Source organism: Carya illinoinensis, chromosome 11 (genome assembly GCF_018687715.1).
Source record: "Carya illinoinensis cultivar Pawnee chromosome 11, C.illinoinensisPawnee_v1, whole genome shotgun sequence".
NCBI classification, from domain to species: Eukaryota; Viridiplantae; Streptophyta; class Magnoliopsida; order Fagales; family Juglandaceae; genus Carya; species Carya illinoinensis.
In genome coordinates, this window is record NC_056762.1 from 24804010 (window position 1) to 24824825 (window position 20816).

Consider the following 20816-nt stretch of genomic DNA (forward strand, 5'->3'; position numbering starts at 1 on the left):
AAGACAATGATGCCAACTGAGTTAGTATCCATGAACATAAGAAAAGAAGAACCCAACGCCGTCCACTCCTCTTCGAACTCCCACGCCATTACCAACCAAACGAAGCCAACAAAATAAAGATAAAAACAACGGGCTTTAAGAATGTGTGAACAGTACACATGGAGGCAAAGTATCTGCACAAGATAACAAAAGGAGAAGGACCACCTTGATCTCAGCTTTTTGGAGGGAGACTATTTTTGTATGAAGTGAAAAGGTTGGATGGAAACTGAGTGACCATGCGGCAGAATAGAGTGAGGAAAAACACAAAAAAGTGAGTTGGGGGTAAAGGCGGAAGAAGAGAAGAGAGAGAGAACTTGGCATAGCTGGGCTGGGGAAAAAAAAAAAAAAGAGAGGTGAAAATAATACATACAAAAATAAGAGAGAAAGTAATAGATAAGGAAAAAAAAAAAACTAAATTTTCAAATATTTTATTCTTGATCTAAAATTAAAATTTTTATTATAAATATAAAATGATAAGTTTTAATAAATATTTCTTAAGAAAAAAGAGTCATCTAAATAATGAGAGTTCTTAACATAAAATAAATTAATGAATATTAAATAACATTCTTAAAATAATAAAATCACTTAAATAAATTAATTTTTTAAAACTATATTATTTTTGAAACTTCAAAATAGAAAAAGGCTTACTTAAACATTAGTATTTGTTCAATAACACTACAAATTGATAAAATATTTAGAAGATTTTAAAATATAAAAATCTTTTTTTAATCTTTCAAACAAAATATAAAAATTTATTCAACTTTTTTAAATATTAAAATAAAAATAATATTATAAAATAATATTTTAATCATCTTTTCACTTTTTATTCAAATTTTTCTTTCTTATTTTTTAAAATTATATTCTAACCCTCTCATTCATATAAGAATTGGGGCTAAAGAATTACAGGGAATGTTGATTAATCAGAATTAAAGAAAACTTGCTCGCAGCTGCGGAGGGGTCACTCCCATCCAACGCTATAAAGGAAGTGGCCAGCCGAGGTTGAAAAATAAATTAAAAGAAGTCAAACTTAATTGAAATAAATACGACAAAAATTATATATACCTGGTGACGTTAATTATCACTTCATATGATCCAGCTGACAACAGTTAATGCTGTCTGTTATAGTCTTCGCTTCCAACTCATTAAGGCCAAGATTTTTTTAAGGAGCAGCACTACTTCTCCTGATCAGTTCTGCTCAAAAATAAAATTTTTTACTTTAAAAAAAAATTAAATTATTTATTATACTTTATATAAAAATTTAAAAAAATTATAATAATAAAATAAAAATTTTATGATTAAGATAAGAATTTTGAGAAGGACAAACCGAACTTAACGTTTGGTTGGGAAAACGCGGTTGATTTATTATCTTCTTATAAAAGAAGTAAAATTGTGCTGTTTATTTATACCTATTCCGAGCCTTCCAGCTTCGACACTGCCTGCCCTGTTTATCAGAAACAGAAGAACTCTCTTTCTCCCTTTCTTTCGCTCCCTCTCTCATCTTTCTCTCTCATCACAGTTCCATCGAAGCTTCTAGCCTTCTACCAATATAGCAAAGAAAGAGGTATACATGTATTTGATATTATGATCATCCCTGTATGTATACCATTTTCGGAGTTAGCTAGCTAGCTAGGGAGAAGAACTTGTCGATCACAAACAAAAAAAAGGATCGAAGGCAAAGAAAGAGGGAGGAATCAATGGATGGCAAAGAGAGGCGAAAGATTGCTGATTTGGTGAGAACTTTGCTGCTAATTTTGGCTGCTACGGCGACATACGAAGCGAGGGAGGCGTTTGGAGGAGAAGACGTAGCTGTAAGAGCGCCGAACAAGAACGCGTACGCGACGATGATGTATATGGGGACGCCGAGGGATTACGAGTTCTACGTGGCTATCCGCGTCCTGCTAAGATCGCTTGCCGCCCTCGACGTTCAGGCCGATCGACTCGTCATTGCCTCGCTCGACGTCCCTCTCCGTTGGGTCCGTGCTCTGTAAGTCTTGATCTCTTCCATGTCCTGCTCTCTCATCATCATCTTTTGAGCGAATATAATTTAATGTTCTTCGATTTAAATGGATAAAAACCCGATCATGCTAATTATTTGGTTAATAGATCAAATGCGTCGAAAATATCAAAATATATATTACAGTACTTGATGTTCAAGACCTTCGAGATCAGTTCTGTGCTGAAATATCCTAAAATTCCTAATATTCTGAAACACATACGACATACGACATATCATGGGAACCATTCATTCGGCCTTGTCCTTTAGATCTCTTTGGTCAACTACTGAAAGCTTACATCATATTTGCACATCTTTGCTCATTTTAAAACGGTAAGGAATAAAGAAAAGAAAAAGGCAACTAAAGCCGAAACTTCCGCTCGGACCCCTTCAGGATATATTAATACAAAAATTTTATGTGTAGTTATTTTTATATACTTTTTTGTCTATTCCAGTGATATGATTAGTTGGATATTAAAAAAAAATTAATCCAGCCAATCATATCAGTGGAGTGCACAGAGAATATGTAAAAGTGACTATATATAATATTGCTCATATAAATATAGGCCAGCTCAGCTGGTGGATCAGAACCATTCTGATATTAAATATTATTTACAGATAATTACTGTTGTTTGCTTTATTTAAGATGATCACACACACACACATATATATATATATATATATAACTTGGTTTTTTATGCTATATTTTTATGTTGTTTCAATATTTTGAAATAAATCGAAAAGTTATTTGTATATATGTAGTCTTACACTATGGAAAATCGACGTGTTCAACCCGACCGGACCCAGATAACTCAGATATTTTAATGACCAGAAGTATGGTATTCGGTGAAGGCATAGCTATAAAAATTGTTGACTCGTAGTACGGTCGTTGTAGGTAGCTAGAAGCCAAGATATCCCAAACAAACCCTTGACTCCAATATTTGATATTAATTTATAGATGATTTTTAAAGTTTTCTTTTCTCTATTATTATTCTAAATATAAATTTAAATATTCTTTAAAAATATAAATAATTATCTCTCCATATTATAGATTCAACAATAAAAACCTTTTCAGGAGAGATCACGGAGTACCAACATGCTCGTGAAATGTCAACTGCATAAATGTATACATTTGTTTTCCATATATATATATATATATATATAATATAGAAAAATCTATTTATCGTCTTTTTTATTATCATTATTTTAATATATTTTGATATTATATTAAATAATAAATTCACAAATAAAAAAAATGATGAATAATATTACTTACAATAAATATTTTAAGGAAAGATGTAATCAAGTTGAGAATAGTGGAGAGGGCAATAAATATATAAAAGCATATAGCATGGAGGTGATGCCATATGCATAATACCGTCCATTAATGATCAATATGGTCGGCAATATGTACTTGTTGGTTATGCTAATTAATTAAGAGGATAGAAGCGCCTGTGGGATTCAATTCTCCCAATAATATTCTTTGTGGGAGACCCAATATCGATGCTCGTCCTTGTCACGAGCTTTTAGAGCCATATTGGATTGTTATAATTAGTGCCTAGTCAAATAAGGTATTTTTAAATTCATTACTATATAATCTGTGTACGTATTTAATGTTAATTATAAATAGTTTTTAAAAACAGATATAGATAAAGTTAGGAAGAAATTATATGTCAACCTTTGGGTCACTTGAGAAGCTACATCCTGATTCCTGATCTAGCCCTACCTTGTTGTTACATATTTTTAAGAGTTTTTGGATAAATAATTAAGTCTTTAATAATTAATATCAGAGTAGTGATCTCACAAGTTCAAGTCATGTAAGGAGTGACCTAGCTATAGGTTGAATTAAAATGTTTATTATATATGAGTATAATATTAAATTATTGAATATCGATGAATGAGTGAAAAAAACTAATATTGATCTAGATGATAGAGTTATTTGGATCAATAGCTGTTTGTTTGACTTAAATTGAGGTTAATAAAGGTATTGTGCACTTTAGCGGTGATATTGTATTTGAGACTCTGCGTATTACGATTTTCACTTTGCGTTTGGACAGTGAGATATTGTCAACACTTATTATTATTATTTATTATTTTATTATTATTATTTATTTATTTTTATTATTATTCATTATTTTTGTTATTATTATTTATTATTTTATTATTATTTTTTATCTATTTTTTACTATTAATAATTCTTCTCCGCCCAAATCCAGTGGGTTGAATCAGTTATAGTTAAAAGACAAGTTTATCCAAAAGATAAGCGTAGCCACTCTTTCACAGACAGCAGAGACTGACATAACAGAGGATATCCAATTCCAATTCAGTATGCTTTAATACGTTAAAAGACCAATGCAACCCTAGGTGGAGGGTAATTCTGTCAATTAGGATCAAACAGTCAGGCCAGGCCAGAGGTCCCACCCAGGGCCCCTTACATTAAAATTGTTAAGATTTCCTAAAGCAAACGGAAACGACAGCGTAAACTCTTCGCTACTCCGCACTCAGGCTTCGCATCCCGCCACGTGGCATTGATGAATCTATTTATAAACGTCAACGTTTTTGATCACTTGAAATAAGTGAACGAGCGGTCGAGATCTCAAGTTGGCAGCCCAACACAGTCATCGTACCCGACAAATGAAAAAACGGAAAACTAAATGAAGAAAAAGGTTCCCAACGTTGTGAACAAAGCCCGTTCTAGTTTTTAATTCCTCTGTGAAATGAAACAACAAACAAGCTTCACTTGTCCGAATCTCGTCTTCTTTGTCTGACATTTTAATGGAAGCTTTGGAATCGAAAAGGCAAGAGCTCTGTTAAGTACCGTTCGTTTTGACTGCTACTCTGATCCCATTGTCCCAGCCCCACCAACTTAAATGCTCTGTTTTCTCCTTCTCTCTCTCTATATATAATGGGTATATATCGGAGGGACTGATTAAAGAGCTCCAAGAAAAAGGAAAGGAAGAATGGGCCGGAAAGAGGGGCCGAATGTTGTCGGGTTTTTTAGGTTTCTGCTGCTGCTCTTCGCTGCTCATGAAACAATGGCGACGGAGGAGAGGGCGTACAGGAATGCGTACGCAACGATGCTGTACATGGGGACGCCGAGGGATTACGAGTTCTACGTGGCCACACGTGTCATGCTTAGATCGCTGACCGGGCTCGGCGTGGAGGCCGATCTCATTGTCATTGCCTCCCTCGACGTTCCTCTCCGATGGGTCCGAGTTCTGTGAGTCTCTCTTTATTCTTTAAACCGCTCTCCCTTTCTTCTTCTTTCGATCTTTCCTTTCCCTGAGTTTTTTTTTTTTTTCCGTCTTCCGTGCTCTCCATTTTTTTGTCCTGTTTTGTTTGGCGCTAACTTGCGCCACGGACACCGGTGCTTTTAAGATCACATGCTCAAACCAAGAAACTTAACCTAACCAATCCAGTCCAGTCCAAACCAGTGGCGTTGATCTTGATTTTGATTGGTTGTTCAGAAAATATCTATCCATCTATCTATATATATATATATATGTGCATCGTTCCTTTTAGGATTCTAATAAATTTCGTAGCATTCATGATCTCTACGCTCACATCGGATTTCCCAATAAATTTTAGAAGAGGAATGTAACACGGGTCGCAAAGCGTGGAAATGTGGTGCGATCGTTTTAAAAAAAGAGTAAGTAGAGTTTATTATTAAAAAAGTTTTTTTTTTTCTTTCTTTCTTTTTATTTAGGTTTTATATTTATTTATTTTTTTAAAAATAATTATGTAGTGATTGGACACTAAGAATCATTTTTTAGAAAGATTAAGATTAGCTAAAGTTATATACTCGAGTGTGAAGTTCGGACATTCCTTTTAAAATAAAGGTAAGAGTTATATTTTACGCGGATCTCAAATTGTTGGTATTTTTAGAAGAAGTGTGTGAAATTTGAATATTCTAAATCTATTAGATGCGGTCGAACAACCGCGTGCCATTGTAGTAGATAACTAATTTTCCATGGATTGAACAATAAGTCATGGAATGTAAGTTACATGTCACATCGTATTCGATTAACCAATCATGCATTTAGTTTGGATGCGATGAGTTAGCAGCCCGTTTTACCGATCATGGATAGTAATAAGATAATTAAAGTTAGGGGCCAGATTATCTAAATTTTACTTTGCGGGGCCAACATTAATAAATTATGAAACAAAATCTTGTCAAATTCCTAATTTTTGATAAATTTGTAGTTAGAAAATGACAAAAAAAAAAAAAAAAAAAGACTTTGTAAACATCTTATGTCCCAAAATTCGGGGGCAGGAATGCGGTCCCCTTCAGGTTCGTCGCCGAACCTCTTGTGTACCCCCTAGTTCTTAGTTCTTTGGAAAAAAACACAAGTAAAAGTTTCGGCGTCTTTTCGTCGTTAGAACAGAAATTTTGACTTTTATTATAGGGAGTGCGGCATTATTATTGTGGGTGTTTCTCGTTATCTTCGTGTGGGTGACAAAAATGTCACAAAAACACATAGGAAACCGAAACGTTGTTTGCTTTCAACGTACATCGTTGTTTGTGAGGCTGGTTTCCTCCTCCTTCCCTCCTTAGTTTTTACTTTTTTAACAGAAAATGCACATGTGAGCTGGTATTGCGCGCAATGCCTTTATGGTACAAGCGTCAATTTTGCCTCTGATGGGCAAAGGAGATTTCTTTCATGTTTACAGTTCTCTCTTTTGACTTTAATAAAAAGTGGGTGGCCCCACCATATATGATTCCATAAGTTTATTGCCATCTTTATCAATATATTTCATTAATCGACCTCGGATGTTATCGATAATAGAAATGCTCTTCTCAATCAGACCAGCTGATGTGTCATGTTACGAGTATATTTTCATTCCAAGTGACTAATATCATCTAAAATTGACACAGGATCACTTTTAAATATGAGATTCACATTTAAATGGATCGAATACATATCTACATTTCAGTCAAAACAAATTTGGGCTGCTAATTATTTTTGTTAGATCTGTGTTCTGTACCAATGTCAATCACGTGAAAAAGGTTGTTGCAAAATGAAGTGACTGGTTGTGTTTCTTTGATCTAGGGAACAGGAAGATGGGGCGAAGGTGTTGAGAGTTCAGAATTTGAATAATCCATACCAGGATCAGTCCAATTTCGACAGGAGATTCAAATTGACATTGAACAAACTCTATGCATGGAGCCTGGTCGACTATGACAGGGTTGTCATGCTCGATGCTGATAATCTCTTCCTTCAAAAGAGCGATGAATTATTCCAGTGTGGACAGTTTTGCGCGGTCTTTATCAACCCTTGCATATTTCATACTGGACTCTTTGTCTTGCAGGTAAATCCATCCTAGCTCACTTATACTATGGATAAATGAGAAAAAGAAGCGTTAATTGAACATTAATATTCTAGTTTTTGTTTTGTTTTCAACTCAAACTTTTATATGAATGATTCTAATGAGTTTATTATGAATCTGCCAATGCAGCCATCAATGGAGGTGTTCAACGACATGAAAAAAGAGTTGAAGAGAGGAAGAGAGAATCCAGATGGTGCAGACCAGGGTTTTATTTGTGGATACTATCCAGATTTGCTTGATCGGCCAATGTTCCATCCACCACCCAACGGCACCAAGCTTGATGGCACCTTCAGACTTCCCTTGGGCTATCAAATGGATGCTACTTACTACTGTATGTAATATCAAAAGAGAAAGTGCTCCTTTTTCCACCCTTTAAATTCTTAATGTTGGACCTGTGATTTTGGGGTTATCTTAATTTGGGTTGATCCTTGCTGGCGCCAGATCTTAGACTTCGCTGGAGCGTACCCTGTGGACCCAACAGTGTGATTACATTCCCAGGTGCACCGTGGTTGAAGCCTTGGTACTGGTGGTCCTGGCCCGTACTGCCGTTAGGCATTTCATGGCATGAACAACGCCGGCAAACCCTTGGGTATGATTAAAGCGCATTTTTATATATGTCTCACTTCTATTTCAGTTCCATCATTGTCTATTATAAAACCTTAAAATTTTTTCCTTAAATAATTGCTAAGCCAAGAATCATGTCTAATGTCTCATCAATACAGGAAGATAGAAGTAGGATGAGAAAAGTAGCAACAATCGTAACAGTAATGCATTTTTGTTTTTAAATACAGGTATGTTGAAGAGATACCAGCGGTACTTATCCAGTTTGCAACTTATCTAGGAATTATAGTAATGACTCGTCTAGCACGGCCAAACTTCTCTAAGTTATGCTACCGGCGATCGGAGAATCACATTTCCTTGATACAAGCAGGCCTCAAAGTAATAGCTGTGTGGTCTATTGTTGCCTCTTATATTGTACCCTTCTTCATTATTCCTCACACTCTTCATCCACTACCTGCATGGACTCTTTATTTGTTCGGCTCTTTTGCGCTTTGCTCCATAGCTATAAATGCATTTTTACTACCAATGGTACCGGTTCTGGTCCCGTGGTTCGGGATCTTCGGGTCCCTTCTAGTAATGGCATTTCCTTGGTACTCAGATGGGGTTGTAAGAGCACTAGCTATCTTTGGCTATGCATTTTGTGCTGCACCTTTCGTATGGATAGCTATAGTCAAGGTCATGGCAAGCCTTCAGGTCTCACTTGAAAGGGAAGCTTTCTTCCCAAGACTGGGTGAATCTTCGCCACCTCCAGGATTTAACAAGTTATATTGAGCAAGAAACAGATACTGGAGTTGCCTGTGGATAGAAATGGAGAGAGGCTGTGTTTTGCATGGGCTCCTCTAGTTTGGTGATGCATTCAAGTTACTGTCACAGATTAGGCAGGAAGAGGGAGGGGGTGGGGGGGATGGAATGTTGGCAATGAATCCATGCATCATTTGTTATAATTGAATTTGTTGTATTTTTTTGGTCCTGATGTTTTATGAGCTCTGCCCTTCATTTTCGTTTTCCCCCTCCTGGCTGAGCAATATGGGGTATTGTTACCCAAAAAAAGATTATTTTATCCACACGTTGAATTGTAAAGTTCTCTCTCCATCCAAATTAGAGGGAAGTCTTTATGTGCGCCCCCCAAAGATAGTGAACTTAAAGTAATACATTCCTCCCCTAGGCACTGCAACTAAACCAATCAGGTATTCCGACCAGGAGATTCCTCAAACACAAATCGCGCATCGCCCCCAATCACCAACCCATTTTTCCCGAATGAAAAAGCCAAGTCTGGCCCAAATTTCACAATATGTGTATGAAGTTATTTGCAGAATCCAGGCGACAAAAACGTCGAGAACGATGAATTGGCATCTGCACGTTTCGCACGAAGCAATAGAAAGAGTCACGGGCTTGGGTTATAGTTTTTGGACAACTAATGGACTGCAGACTCTGCAGCATATTGTAATCATGGAGAATCGGCCTCCGAACCAAAACCACCAAAACCTTGTGTCCTCGTTTGTCGCGGTAGCACTTGTACCTACACCATCCGGACAGGTGAACATTTTTATTTGTTTGTCTTTTTATAGGACAACAGCCTAATTTTATTTAGAACCCCTCGCTTAATGCTTTATTACAAAAATAAAAAATAAAAATAAAAAAGAAGAAAAAAAAAAAAAAAAAAAACCTGTAGATTTCGAAAATCTGAAAATAAAACTTAATATTGACAGCTATGAATATTTCCATATGTACATTACCATATATTTAGCCTCCAAGAAATCAGCACCAATTAGTTTCCTACCATATGTGATTATTTCCATTTTATTTCATTGTAAACATCTATTTATTTGTAACTCATTACCGAGCAATATAAGATATTCTATCCAAATAATTCTCTTCTCTTTAGTTTTAACATGGTATCAGCCTAATCGATCCTTACCCATTGCTCTATGGCCATCGATCCCCCTCCTCCCATCCCTTCTTCCTACCTCCTTCACCCATCAGATTCTCCCAGCCTCACCCTCGTCAATGGTCTCCTCACTGGTGACAATTTTCCCAAATGGCAAAAAGCTATGACACGGGCACTCAATGCAAAAAATAAATTAAGCTTTGTCGATGGCACTCTCACCCCTCCTGACCCCTCTTCAGCCGCATACCCTCAATGGAACCAAACAAAAGACATGGTTCTTACCTGGCTCCTTAACTCCATCAGTCCATCCATTGCAAATTCCCTTGAATACCATACTGATCCTCGTGCTGTATGGGTTGATTTATCTTCCCGATTCTGCCATGGCAACAACGCCCGAATATATCAACTCAAACGAGCCCTCTCTTCCCTGCAACAAACAACCAACTCTGTCCATGAATACTATAATCAAATTAAACAGCTTTGGGATGAACTTGGGCATCTCCAACGTAGTACCGACCTCAAAGACCTGCAAAAACAGGTTGAAGATGAGCAAGTTTTTCAATTTCTCCTTGGCTTGAACGATTCTTTTGCTTCTCTCCGAACTCAAATCTTGGCCATGGATCCCCTTCCCTCTATCAGTAAAGTGTTCTCCATTCTTTTCCAAGAGGAACAACAGAGGTTGCTTCACATTCACACCCCTCCATCCGAAAGCTTAGCCCTGGCCGTGCGTCCATCTGGTAGACCCAAACCCACCTTCAAATGTACCGTATGTGGCAAGGATGGTCACACACGTGACCGGTGCTGGAAAATAGTGGGTTATCCACCCGGAAGAGAGCCACGTCCCAAGCCGCAACCTTCCATTCTCGGTCAAGCTCCATCGTCGGCCCACCAGATCTCCTCCACCCATTCGGCGTCGAGCCCTGTTCCTGGTCTCTCACCGGACCTCTATCAGAAGCTCATCTCCTTGCTAGCACCGGTGACCCCATCTCCTTCCTCTTCCACTACCCATTTTGTCGGTAACAGTTTCTCTACTTCTCCCTCTGTTTTTTCATTTAATCGGGATCATCATTGGGTGATAGATAGTGGTGCAAGCCATTACATTTGTCATCAGAAATCCTGCTTCCGTGATTTGCAAAGACTGGAAACCAGTCATTTCGTACGGCTTCCGAATGGACATGAAGTCCCAGCCGAAGGCATCGGGACATGCCTTCTTTCTCCTCTTCTTACTCTATCAAATGTCTATTATATCCCTACTTTTTCTTTTAATCTCTTATCTATTTCCCAACTCACTCTCCATAATTCTTGTATTATTTTATTTTCTTCTAACACTTTTATTTTTCAGGACCCACAATTGATGAGGCCGATTGGAACGGGTGATCTTTGCAATGGACTCTACGTGTATCGCCCTGAACCTTCTCTTGCATTCGCTGCCCCCACTACCGATAATAAGCTTCTATGGCATCAACGTCTAGGTCATCCCTCTAGTTTTATTATTCTCAATCTTTTTAATTCTCCTTGTATTCTTTCTGATTGCGACATTTGTGCTCGTTCTAAGCACACCAGATTGCCTTTTTCTAATTCTTCAAATAAAAGTGTTTTTCCTTTTAATCGTATTTACTGTGATATTTGGGGTGGCTATCATACTTCTTCTTTATGTGGGGCTCATTATTTTCTCACTATTGTCGATGATTTTTCTCGCACTACTTGGATATATCTCATGTGTTTTAAATCTGAAGCCTATACTCATTTAACGCATTTTTTCGCTCTTCTTCAAAATCAATTTAATACCACCGTTAAAATCATTCGAACTGATAATGGACAAGAATTTTTATCTCATCAATTTCAAAATTATCTCAAGGACCACGGCATCGTTCATGAACGTACCTGTGTTGAAACTCCTCAACAAAATGGTGTTGCGGAGCGTAAACATCGGCACCTTCTTAATGTTGCTCGAAGCCTTCGCTTTCAAGCCCACCTACCCTTAAAATTTTGGGGTGATTGCGTCCTCACTGCTGCTTATCTCATTAATCGTACTCCTAGTCGTATTCTCCAAAATAAATCCCCTTTTGAAACTCTTTTTGACAAATCACCCAACTATGATCACCTACGTGTGTTCGGGTGCCTTTGCTATGCTCAAACTCTATCTGCGCATCGTGACAAATTTTCTCCCCGTGCTACCCAATGTGTTTTTTTAGGCTATCCCAGTACTCATAAAGCCTACAAACTCTACAATCTTGCCACTCAGTCTATTTTTTACTCCCGTGATGTCACCTTTCATGAACAACAATTTCCCTTCCAACATATTTCTGAATCTCCTTCCCAATCCTCTCCTATCATTCCTCTTCCTGTTCCTGAACCTATAGCTCCCTCTTCTTCCTCCTCTGATCTTCCCAATATCCCCTCTTCTCCATCTCCATCACTCCCCTCTCCTCCTCCCTCACCTGCCCCTCGTCCTCGTCGCACCATTACTCGCCCCGCCTATCTCCACGACTATATATGTCCCACCTTACATACGGAGTCCACGGCATCCTCACCTGCTCCACCGGTCTCAGGTACTGCTCATCCTCTATCTGCTTTTCTTTCATATTCTCGTTTTTCTCCTTCCCATATTTCTTATTTAACTGCTCTTACCACTTGTATTGATCCCACCTGTTATTCTGAGGCTATTCGTCACTCTCATTGGCGTGAGACCATGTCTTCTGAACTTCAAGCCTTAGAAGCCAACTCAACTTGGACTCTTGAGTTTCTTCCTCCTGGTAAAAAACCTATTGGCTGCAAATGGGTCTTCAAAACCAAACTCAAAGCTGATGGTTCTATTGAATGGTACAAAGCCCGTCTTGTTGCTAAGGGCTATACTCAAATTGAAGGCCTTGATTATCATGAAAATTTTGCTCCTGTTGCAAAAATGACCACTGTAAGGTGCCTGTTAGCTGTTGCCGCCTCCAAACATTGGATCATTCATCAACTCGACGTCCATAATGCCTTCTTGCATGGCGATCTTGATGAAGAAGTCTACATGACCCCACCCCCCGGATATTGCCCCAAGGGAGAGACCCGTGTCTGTCGCCTCAGAAAATCCCTTTATGGCCTTAAACAAGCCTCCAGGAATTGGTTTTTTAAACTAACCAATGTGCTTCTTGATGCAGGTTTTCATCAGTCTCAGGCTGACCATTCTTTGTTCACTTTTGTCACTTGCACTAGCATCACTCTTGTCCTTGTTTATGTTGACGATATTTTAGTCGCTGGTAATGACATCTCTCAGATCGAGTTTTTCAAACACGTTCTCTCTACTCATTTCAAGACTAAGGATCTTGGTTCTCTGAAGTATTTTCTTGGTCTCGAAGTTGCCCGGTCTCCTAATGGCATCTTCCTTAATCAGCGCAAATATGCTCTTGACATACTCTCTGACAGTGGCCAACTTGGTGCCCGGACTGCTTCTTTTCCCATGGAACAACATCTGAAACTTAGTCCTCAAGATGGTGATTTACTTCCTGACCCTTGTTCCTATCGTCGTCTTGTTGGTCGTCTTATCTACCTGACCATTACCAGACCGGACATTGTTTATGCTGTTAACATTCTCAGTCAGTTCATGCATGCTCCTCGGGTTCCTCACATGACTGCAGCTATTCGAGTTCTCCGCTACCTCAAAGCCAGTCCTGGCCAAGGCCTCTTCTTTCCTTCCTCTACCAGCCTCCATGTCACAACATACACTGATTCTGATTGGGCCAGTTGTCCTACTACTCGTCGTTCGACTACCGGCTACTTTATTCAGATAGGTCCGAGTCCCATCTCCTGGCGTACAAAAAAACAGACTACTGTGGCACGCTCTTCCGCTGAAGCCGAGTATCGAGCTATGGCTGTCACTACCTGTGAGCTCACCTGGCTCAAACAGCTTCTCACTGATTTTGGTCTCTCTCATCCTGAACCTTTCACCTTACATTGTGATAATCAGTCTGCTCTCTACATTGCTCACAATCATGTCTTTCATGAGCGCACCAAATACATTGAGATTGATTGTCACATTGTTTGTGATAAGATTCGTTCTGGTCTCCTCAAAGCTGTTCACACCTCTTCCCACGATCAAGTTGCCGATATCTTCACTAAAGCTTTAGGCCAGGATCTCTTTCATCATTTTTCGCGCAAGTTGGGCATTACGGATCTTCATGCACCAACTTGAGGGGGAGTATTGACAGCTATGAATATTTCCATATGTACATTACCATATATTTAGCCTCCAAGAAATCAGCACCAATTAGTTTCCTACCATATGTGATTATTTCCATTTTAGTTCATTGTAAACATCTATTTATTTGTAACTCATTACCGAGCAATATAAGATATTCTATCCAAATAATTCTCTTCTCTTTAGTTTTTAACACTTAAAGAGGCTCCATCTAGATTCATCTTCAATTCTCCAAAGAGAAGTGCAATCCAACAAGTTCCTTAAAATCCTTAATTTTTGTTAATTAAGGATTGATATCCTTCAACCAAGATTTAACCTTTCTAACAGTAGAGGAGTCCCAAAGTTGGAGGAGAAGCATCAAGCTTTGCTGCATTTCTTGATAACCATAATTCCCAAAGGACGAAAGAATGAACATATTTTTGCTAGCAAACTCAGTTGATCAGACCCAACAAGAAAATAATCGTTGCCTTCCAAGTGTGTGTGTAAGTAGTAACAAAACATGATCCATAATTCCCTATTAGCCTTGTGCCCAACATCACATTTGAATGTCAATCGAACCCCCCATTGTGGTGAGATCTCGCAAATTCCCTGGCAGATTCCAACATCTGATCTAGAAGTAAGCATCTTTAGAGAGTTTCCAGCTAAAAGAGCAATTACTCACCTCATTCAACTTCAAATGTGGTTGGTTAATTGTGAGCCCTTTGTAAAGAGACCAATGATGATTAATCCTTCGCCTGCGTGTTTATTCTCTCGGAAAATAACATAAAAGCTTTTCCATGTGATCCCATAAATAGGTTGACCATAAAGAGAAATCGGCCTCCAGGCAAGTTTACGATTGATGGTCTTTGCTACGCCATGTAAATTCCTAGCTCTTAGACCTCCTGCAAATGTGATCCCATGAAATCCATTTCTTCTGTTTTGTTCGCTATTAGAAAGATGTACAGGAAATTTGATGCCACTTATTCAATAACTTTTTTGTTTTTTTTTTGGTAGATTCAACACAGATAAGAGGTGGATTGGCAATGAGCTCAAAATGGTCTTCTTAAGAGTAATTTAATTCCCAGATGACAGTAACAGATTCGGCTTTGAACTCTGTTAATAGGTTTGTGTACAATAAGGAAAATGCTAGTTTCCTTCCTCGATTTGACTGCTAGTGTATTTAATTTAATTTTATTTTTTAAAAATGTTTATAAAAATTACCGCTAATGATTTGTGTATTTTAAAAAGAAAATGTTTGAAAAATGTTAAAAAAAAAAGGATTGATTGCACTAGCAGGCACGCTCATCGATAAAAGCTGAGCCGCACGATAGCATCACCTGCACAATAAAATCACACTTTCTGTTGATGTACCTTTTGCCCAGAAACCTTTTCATGGGATGAGATAAACTCCACAAGAGTCATGTATAGTCTTCTTTTTTATCCATCGGTAAACATGAGCTAATAATCTACAAAGAGGACATATTAAGACTGAATCACAACTACAACACAATAATAAGTTGAAACCAAGCCAGGTTGAGTTATATGAGACATCTGTTGTATTTATTTATAATAGACTAGCATTATAGTTTAATCATTAAGCCCATAATGGGATGTGCTATTTTATAGACACATAGAGGCCCTTACTCTCACTCCAATTAAATAGAACACAATAAGAAATTAGGCATTTTCTAGCGATTTTAGTATTGTTGCAAATATAATCATTGCAATTGCAAATTAATTCCAACGATTTTGATGTTGATGCGGACTTTTAACATTAAGTTTTGAAATTGATTTTTTGCAACGATTTTTTCACTGTTTACAATGAAAAAATTCGCCGCAATATTCAAATTTCCTTTTACAATGAGTTTTTGACTTTTTACAACAAAAATATTTGCTACAAAAAATAAAAATTTGTTGCAATGACAGCTGCCCGCTGGAATTGGTGTTTTTTAAGAGCAAATCACTCGGCGCCAAAACTCACGATTTTCCTTATTATTTCCCCCCACCCACCAAACTCAATTTTAGCCCGTACAATCCCCAATCTATCTTTCTTTTCCAATTTCGTTTTCTCCATTTTCATCAAACCTACAAACTAACCCACCTCATTATGTTGGCTCATGACCAGGAAATCGCATGGCATTTCCTCGGGCATAGCATTTCTTCTTCACTCTTGCATCTTTTCCTCTTCAGTTGCACTACAAAACTGGACTTGGGAGAAGCATTTCCAATCGGCAACACTAGGAGGTAATCGCAGCCTCTCTCTCTCTCTCTCTCTGAACTTTGTAATGCTGGAAGGGAATTTTTCCTGGCCTTTCTTAATCAAAACCAAAGTGTGACTGAGGCTTAAATTCCTTCCTCAAATTTTTTGTTAATTAAGAGTCTAGAATTTATATCGTAGATGCATGTGAAGAAGGAAACCTAGGTTTCTCTGTGCAACAAAGACACTTTAGGTCCTGTTTTGTGTTGTGATTGGCTGGAATAGCATATATGGTGGGGTTAGCAAGTTTGACTGGTAGATAGCTCTCATCGACATAACAATCTTTCCATCAATTAACTCTTCCATGAGCCTCTGTCTTCCGATCAAATACCTAAAGGCAAAAGTATTAATTGCTGCTATTTATTGATGCTATGTTCTAGTTATTCTGCTTTTGTGGTAAACACAACTTAAAAGGGGGATAAAGGGGGATTTTACTAGATGGTTTTGCTGCAAGAAGAGAGACTGTTGTAGTTACAAATATATGGTTTACTTATTATTTGCTGTTATTTATTGATGATATGTTCTAGTTTCAAGTTGTAAACTGCATGCTAGGATTTTCAAGCTCAGTTAAATTTGCAAGCCACTCTAGCTGAATCCAAGCTTTGTGGGGTTCTTATGTTACAAACATTAGAGATTTCTGTTATCATCATTAATGCACTCTAAAGAGAGCAACAACTCTCAGTTTTTGTGTTTCAAACTTTTCTTTCTATCTACTTCCTGGTTAACACTTATGGTGAAAGAGAAGCTTAAACTATTTTCTTTAGTGATTTATGTGTGGCCATTTGGATGTCATCTAACATTTGTTATGTCCACTTTTCGTGTGTCTTCAAATTCTGTCTGGGCAGCTGCGTTGGATTGCTACAATAATCCATCAATAGATTATCTGGTGAGTGGATGAACTTTTACCATTTTCTCACAACTCCTATTTACGCTTCACTCTCTCTCTCTCTCTCTCTCTCTCTCTCTCTCTCTCTCCCTCATATTTGCATTGCTTATCTTTCAGTTGATGCCTCTAGTTGATGCTGGACCTTATGGATCACCTATGGACTTCTTGGGTGAACTTCGCCGAGCACAGCGCAATGCAAATACCAATTTTAGCATGTAACACAACATCTACACATGACTAGTATGTTCTTGGATGTTTACTTTCGGAACTTAATTTCAGTCGGAAAAAATAGTACTACCCTCTTGTTTGTGATCTTCAAACTAAAATGTGTATGAAAATGTAAGTGAAGTTAGAGCATCAATTTGCCCTATTTCCTTGGCCCAATCAGCTTTCTTCATTATTCTTTTAGCCTGCTTTTTTTTTTTTTTTTTTTTTTTTTTTTTTTTTTTTTCATTCTTTAAGATTTGTGGGGATGGGAGTTAATAGTTTAGAAGTTACCTATATGCATTAAGGTGGGTTATTTGCAACAATTTATTTCAAAAGCTTATTTATTACTTCTCCTATACTTTTTCTTTTAGATGTTATCATTGGGAGGTGTTGTTTTTTAGTGTGCTATATCATCATTTGCCCTAAAAACTTAAAATGAAAGGAAGACATGTGCTTAATAATTTAATTTAAAATTTAATACTCCTTCACATATGTGGGTAGGCTTCCACTAAATAAGTAGATCCAAGAAGTGAGATATCTATTTGAAATGAGGTGAAGTGTGAATTTAAAGTTTGAAGTTGACAACTTTGTTATGATATATTATTTAATCATCATTTATTCCAAAAGGCATGCCACTCTATCTGCTGAATGCTTCTTCCAGTCAACAAACTTAACTGAGTTTTGCTAATAGTATTTCACTTTTGTCTTACATTAATTTGTTTATTTCTCTAACACATTAACACAGTACTACTATAACAGACATGTTAAATTCTAAATTAGACCCATGTTTGCAAGGCTTTCTTTTGTTTAGAATGTATTTGAAACTGACATTCAATTTCAAGATTGACGTTTATTCTTGAACCTGTCATTATTTTAGGAAATAGTTGATGTGTACCGCTTACTCTTTTATAAGGTTTTTCAATCATCCTCATGTCATTGATCGTGTACTGTTAGCTAACTTTTAGGTTATCTCTTGAGTGATCAAACCATAATTGGCATTTTTGTTCCTTTGGATACCATTCTTTTTAAAGAAGTAACTGATACATGGTTTTCCAAAAGGTTTTACATTGTCATTGTCCAACATGTTTAACTTTTTTCCTCTCTTTCTTTTTATTTATGATCTGCTTCCATGCTTGGTGAGGTTTCATTACAATTTAGAAGCAACTGATCATACCTTGTTTTCTTTTACAGTGCGTATCTTCTCACTGAGATACAAGGATGACGTTTATAAAGGGTAGGTTTAAGCAATCCCAAAAAGAATGGCTATTGTTTTGATTCAACCTCTTCAATAGTCTTTAAGCACTTTGTTTTCCCATGTTCCTTGATGTATATTTCTCACCCAATTTGATTGTTGATAGTTAAAGTTTGTTTAAAAAATTGCACGATAAATGTATGTTCCAATCAGAACACAAATATTTCCTGTCTTATGCACAGGAAACAGAGTCTATGCTTCATGGGAAATATCCATTCTCTGTATAGGCTTGATTGTTTTTTAACCATATGAACTTGTTACCCAAGGTAGCTTCTCTAAAAGTTCAAACATCCTAAACTACTAAAATAAATAACCATATGAGGACTTTTGATTATGTTTTCAAAAATTAACTCATTTCTCCTAGTCCATACCCTATGACAGATAACAACCACCAAATCTAAGTCTTAATAGTTTAGTCTATTATAAAGATCATACCATAAACCCTCAAAATCCCTATACCTCACTAGACTTCCCACCTCACCCCACACATCCATTGCAGCTGGATAATGTTTTTGAAAACATCGCATACAGACTCTTCCTCCATATTGCAGATTGGACAAGAAGCACGAGACACAACCTGTTTTCTTGAAAAGGCTATTTTTTGTAGGTAAGATAGCATTAAGGACTCTCCACATGAATTCTTTTATCTTTCCAACAACTCCAAGATTTGCTGAAACGTCTTCCACTGCTCCCCATTTTGCTCCTCTGATAAAGACTCCCCTTAACACCTTCCAATTTTTGGACATAGGTTATTCATACATGATATATATATATATATATATATATATATATATATATATATATATATATATATATATATATATATATATATATGCCTTTCATCTAAATAGCAAGTTCACCTAAAATCTGTCACATTAATATCATGATTGGAAATGATAAAACTAGGTTAAATAATAATATTTCTACCATAGCTTACAAACTCCTACCTTGGAGAGTCAAGGTATCGTCTCAAATCTGAATTAACACAAACAAAAAGAGAAAGTTCAAGTTAATCTCAACAAGAATATATCTATTGGTTCTTGGGTATTACACATGACTTTTTAGTTAGTACAAAATATTAGAGTATGACTCGATACTAATAAGAAATAATTATTGAATAGTTTTTATATAGGATATTTTACCCTTGTACATGTGTGTATGTGTGTGATTTTACTGGCCATGTCATGCAGGCAACAGTGGTGGTGATCGTACAGGCATATTGTTCAACCTATACTATTATTTCTTTGGAGTTTGTAATTCTTTTCCTTTAATTTGGAGCTATATATATATATATGTCATTGTGTGTGTGTGTGTGTATACAACTTATAAAAAAAAACTGTATATATACACATTTGAATTTGTAGTATATACATCTTTTTGGAGAGCTGGTTTAGAACATTGGTGGTGTTATCAGCAATAGCTGGTGCACACATGAGAGATAAGAGTACATATATATATTGGTCCTTTCCGGAAGATGCCATTGATCCTTTTGCAAGGGATGGTGTCTTCTCAGTAGAGACTATTGGAGTTTTTACCAAAACCTTCATTTTAAACTAAGTTAATGTAATAATGAACATTTTTTGGCTTGAACAACTATCCGCATTGTCTGCATTTAAGTAAGAAGTCTTTTGTTTGAATTTGTGGTTTATGGTTTTATTCTCAAGGGGACTTACATCACACTTTTAAGTTTAGTATTCCAACATTAGCAGCATAGCTACTAATGTTTTTTATTTGTTATGGTTTTAGGCTATGAAAACCATACAGTTTTACTAGTATTTTTTTTATTTGTTAACAGACTATTGTGCTTTTCTTGCTTGCAGGTAGAACCTATTTTTGCTGATAGATAGAGCTAGAACCTATAGGAGGAGATAGGATAGATGGAAATTGGTTCTTTCTTAACACCATATCCTTGTTTCAAATATCTTTGGTTCTTTCTTAACACTATACACTAATGCTGTCATGGCATTTTTGTAGGGACAAATAGGTGCATGAATTCATTATCTGAAAAATACTAAAATGTTATACTAGAAGTTAAGACCCCTTTCTTTCAAGTTGGGGATTCAAAGAAATAAAGGAATGAAAATGTGTGATAGGAAACTTGGCTGAACCCAATCTATACTGATCAGGTATGATTCAAGTGAAAATAGGAGTAAAATGGAGGTTTGGTTGCAACAGGATAGTCAAGGTGACTTATAAAAAAAAAGGGATAGTCAAGGTGGGTTATAAAAAAAGAAAAAAAAGAA

General features: G+C 36.8%; 1 protein-coding gene across 3 annotated transcripts; it reads left to right on the plus strand.

Moving 5' to 3' along the window:
- Positions 1-1440: 1440 nt before the first annotated feature.
- LOC122282953 (putative glucuronosyltransferase PGSIP8) lies at positions 1441-9022 on the plus strand. Of its 3 annotated transcripts, none has more exons than XM_043095043.1 (5): positions 1441-2023; positions 7084-7342; positions 7490-7691; positions 7802-7949; positions 8152-9022. In XM_043095043.1, the coding sequence occupies exons 1-5, from the start codon at positions 1734-1736 to the stop codon at positions 8690-8692; spliced, it is 1440 nt and encodes a 479-aa protein (XP_042950977.1). In that variant the 5' UTR covers positions 1441-1733; the 3' UTR covers positions 8693-9022. The 3 variants fall into 3 exon arrangements, with proteins under 3 accessions (XP_042950977.1, XP_042950978.1, XP_042950979.1); XM_043095044.1 differs by lacking the exon at positions 1441-2023 and adding an exon at positions 4358-5252; XM_043095045.1 differs by lacking the exon at positions 1441-2023 and adding an exon at positions 6807-6862.
- The last annotated feature ends 11794 nt before the right edge of the window (positions 9023-20816 follow it).

What these genes read in the sequence shown, in the direction of transcription:
- LOC122282953 (XM_043095043.1), top strand. Translation starts at nt 1,734, where the DNA reads ATGGATGGCAAAGAGAGGCGAAAGATTGCTGATTTGGTGAGAACTTTG. An exon ending in CTGGACTCTTTGTCTTGCAG is followed by an intron (nt 7,343 to 7,489) that starts GTAAATCCATCC and finishes CTGCCAATGCAG; the next exon opens with CCATCAATGGAGGTGTTCAA. An exon ending in CAACGCCGGCAAACCCTTGG is followed by an intron (nt 7,950 to 8,151) that starts GTATGATTAAAG and finishes TTTTAAATACAG; the next exon opens with GTATGTTGAAGAGATACCAG.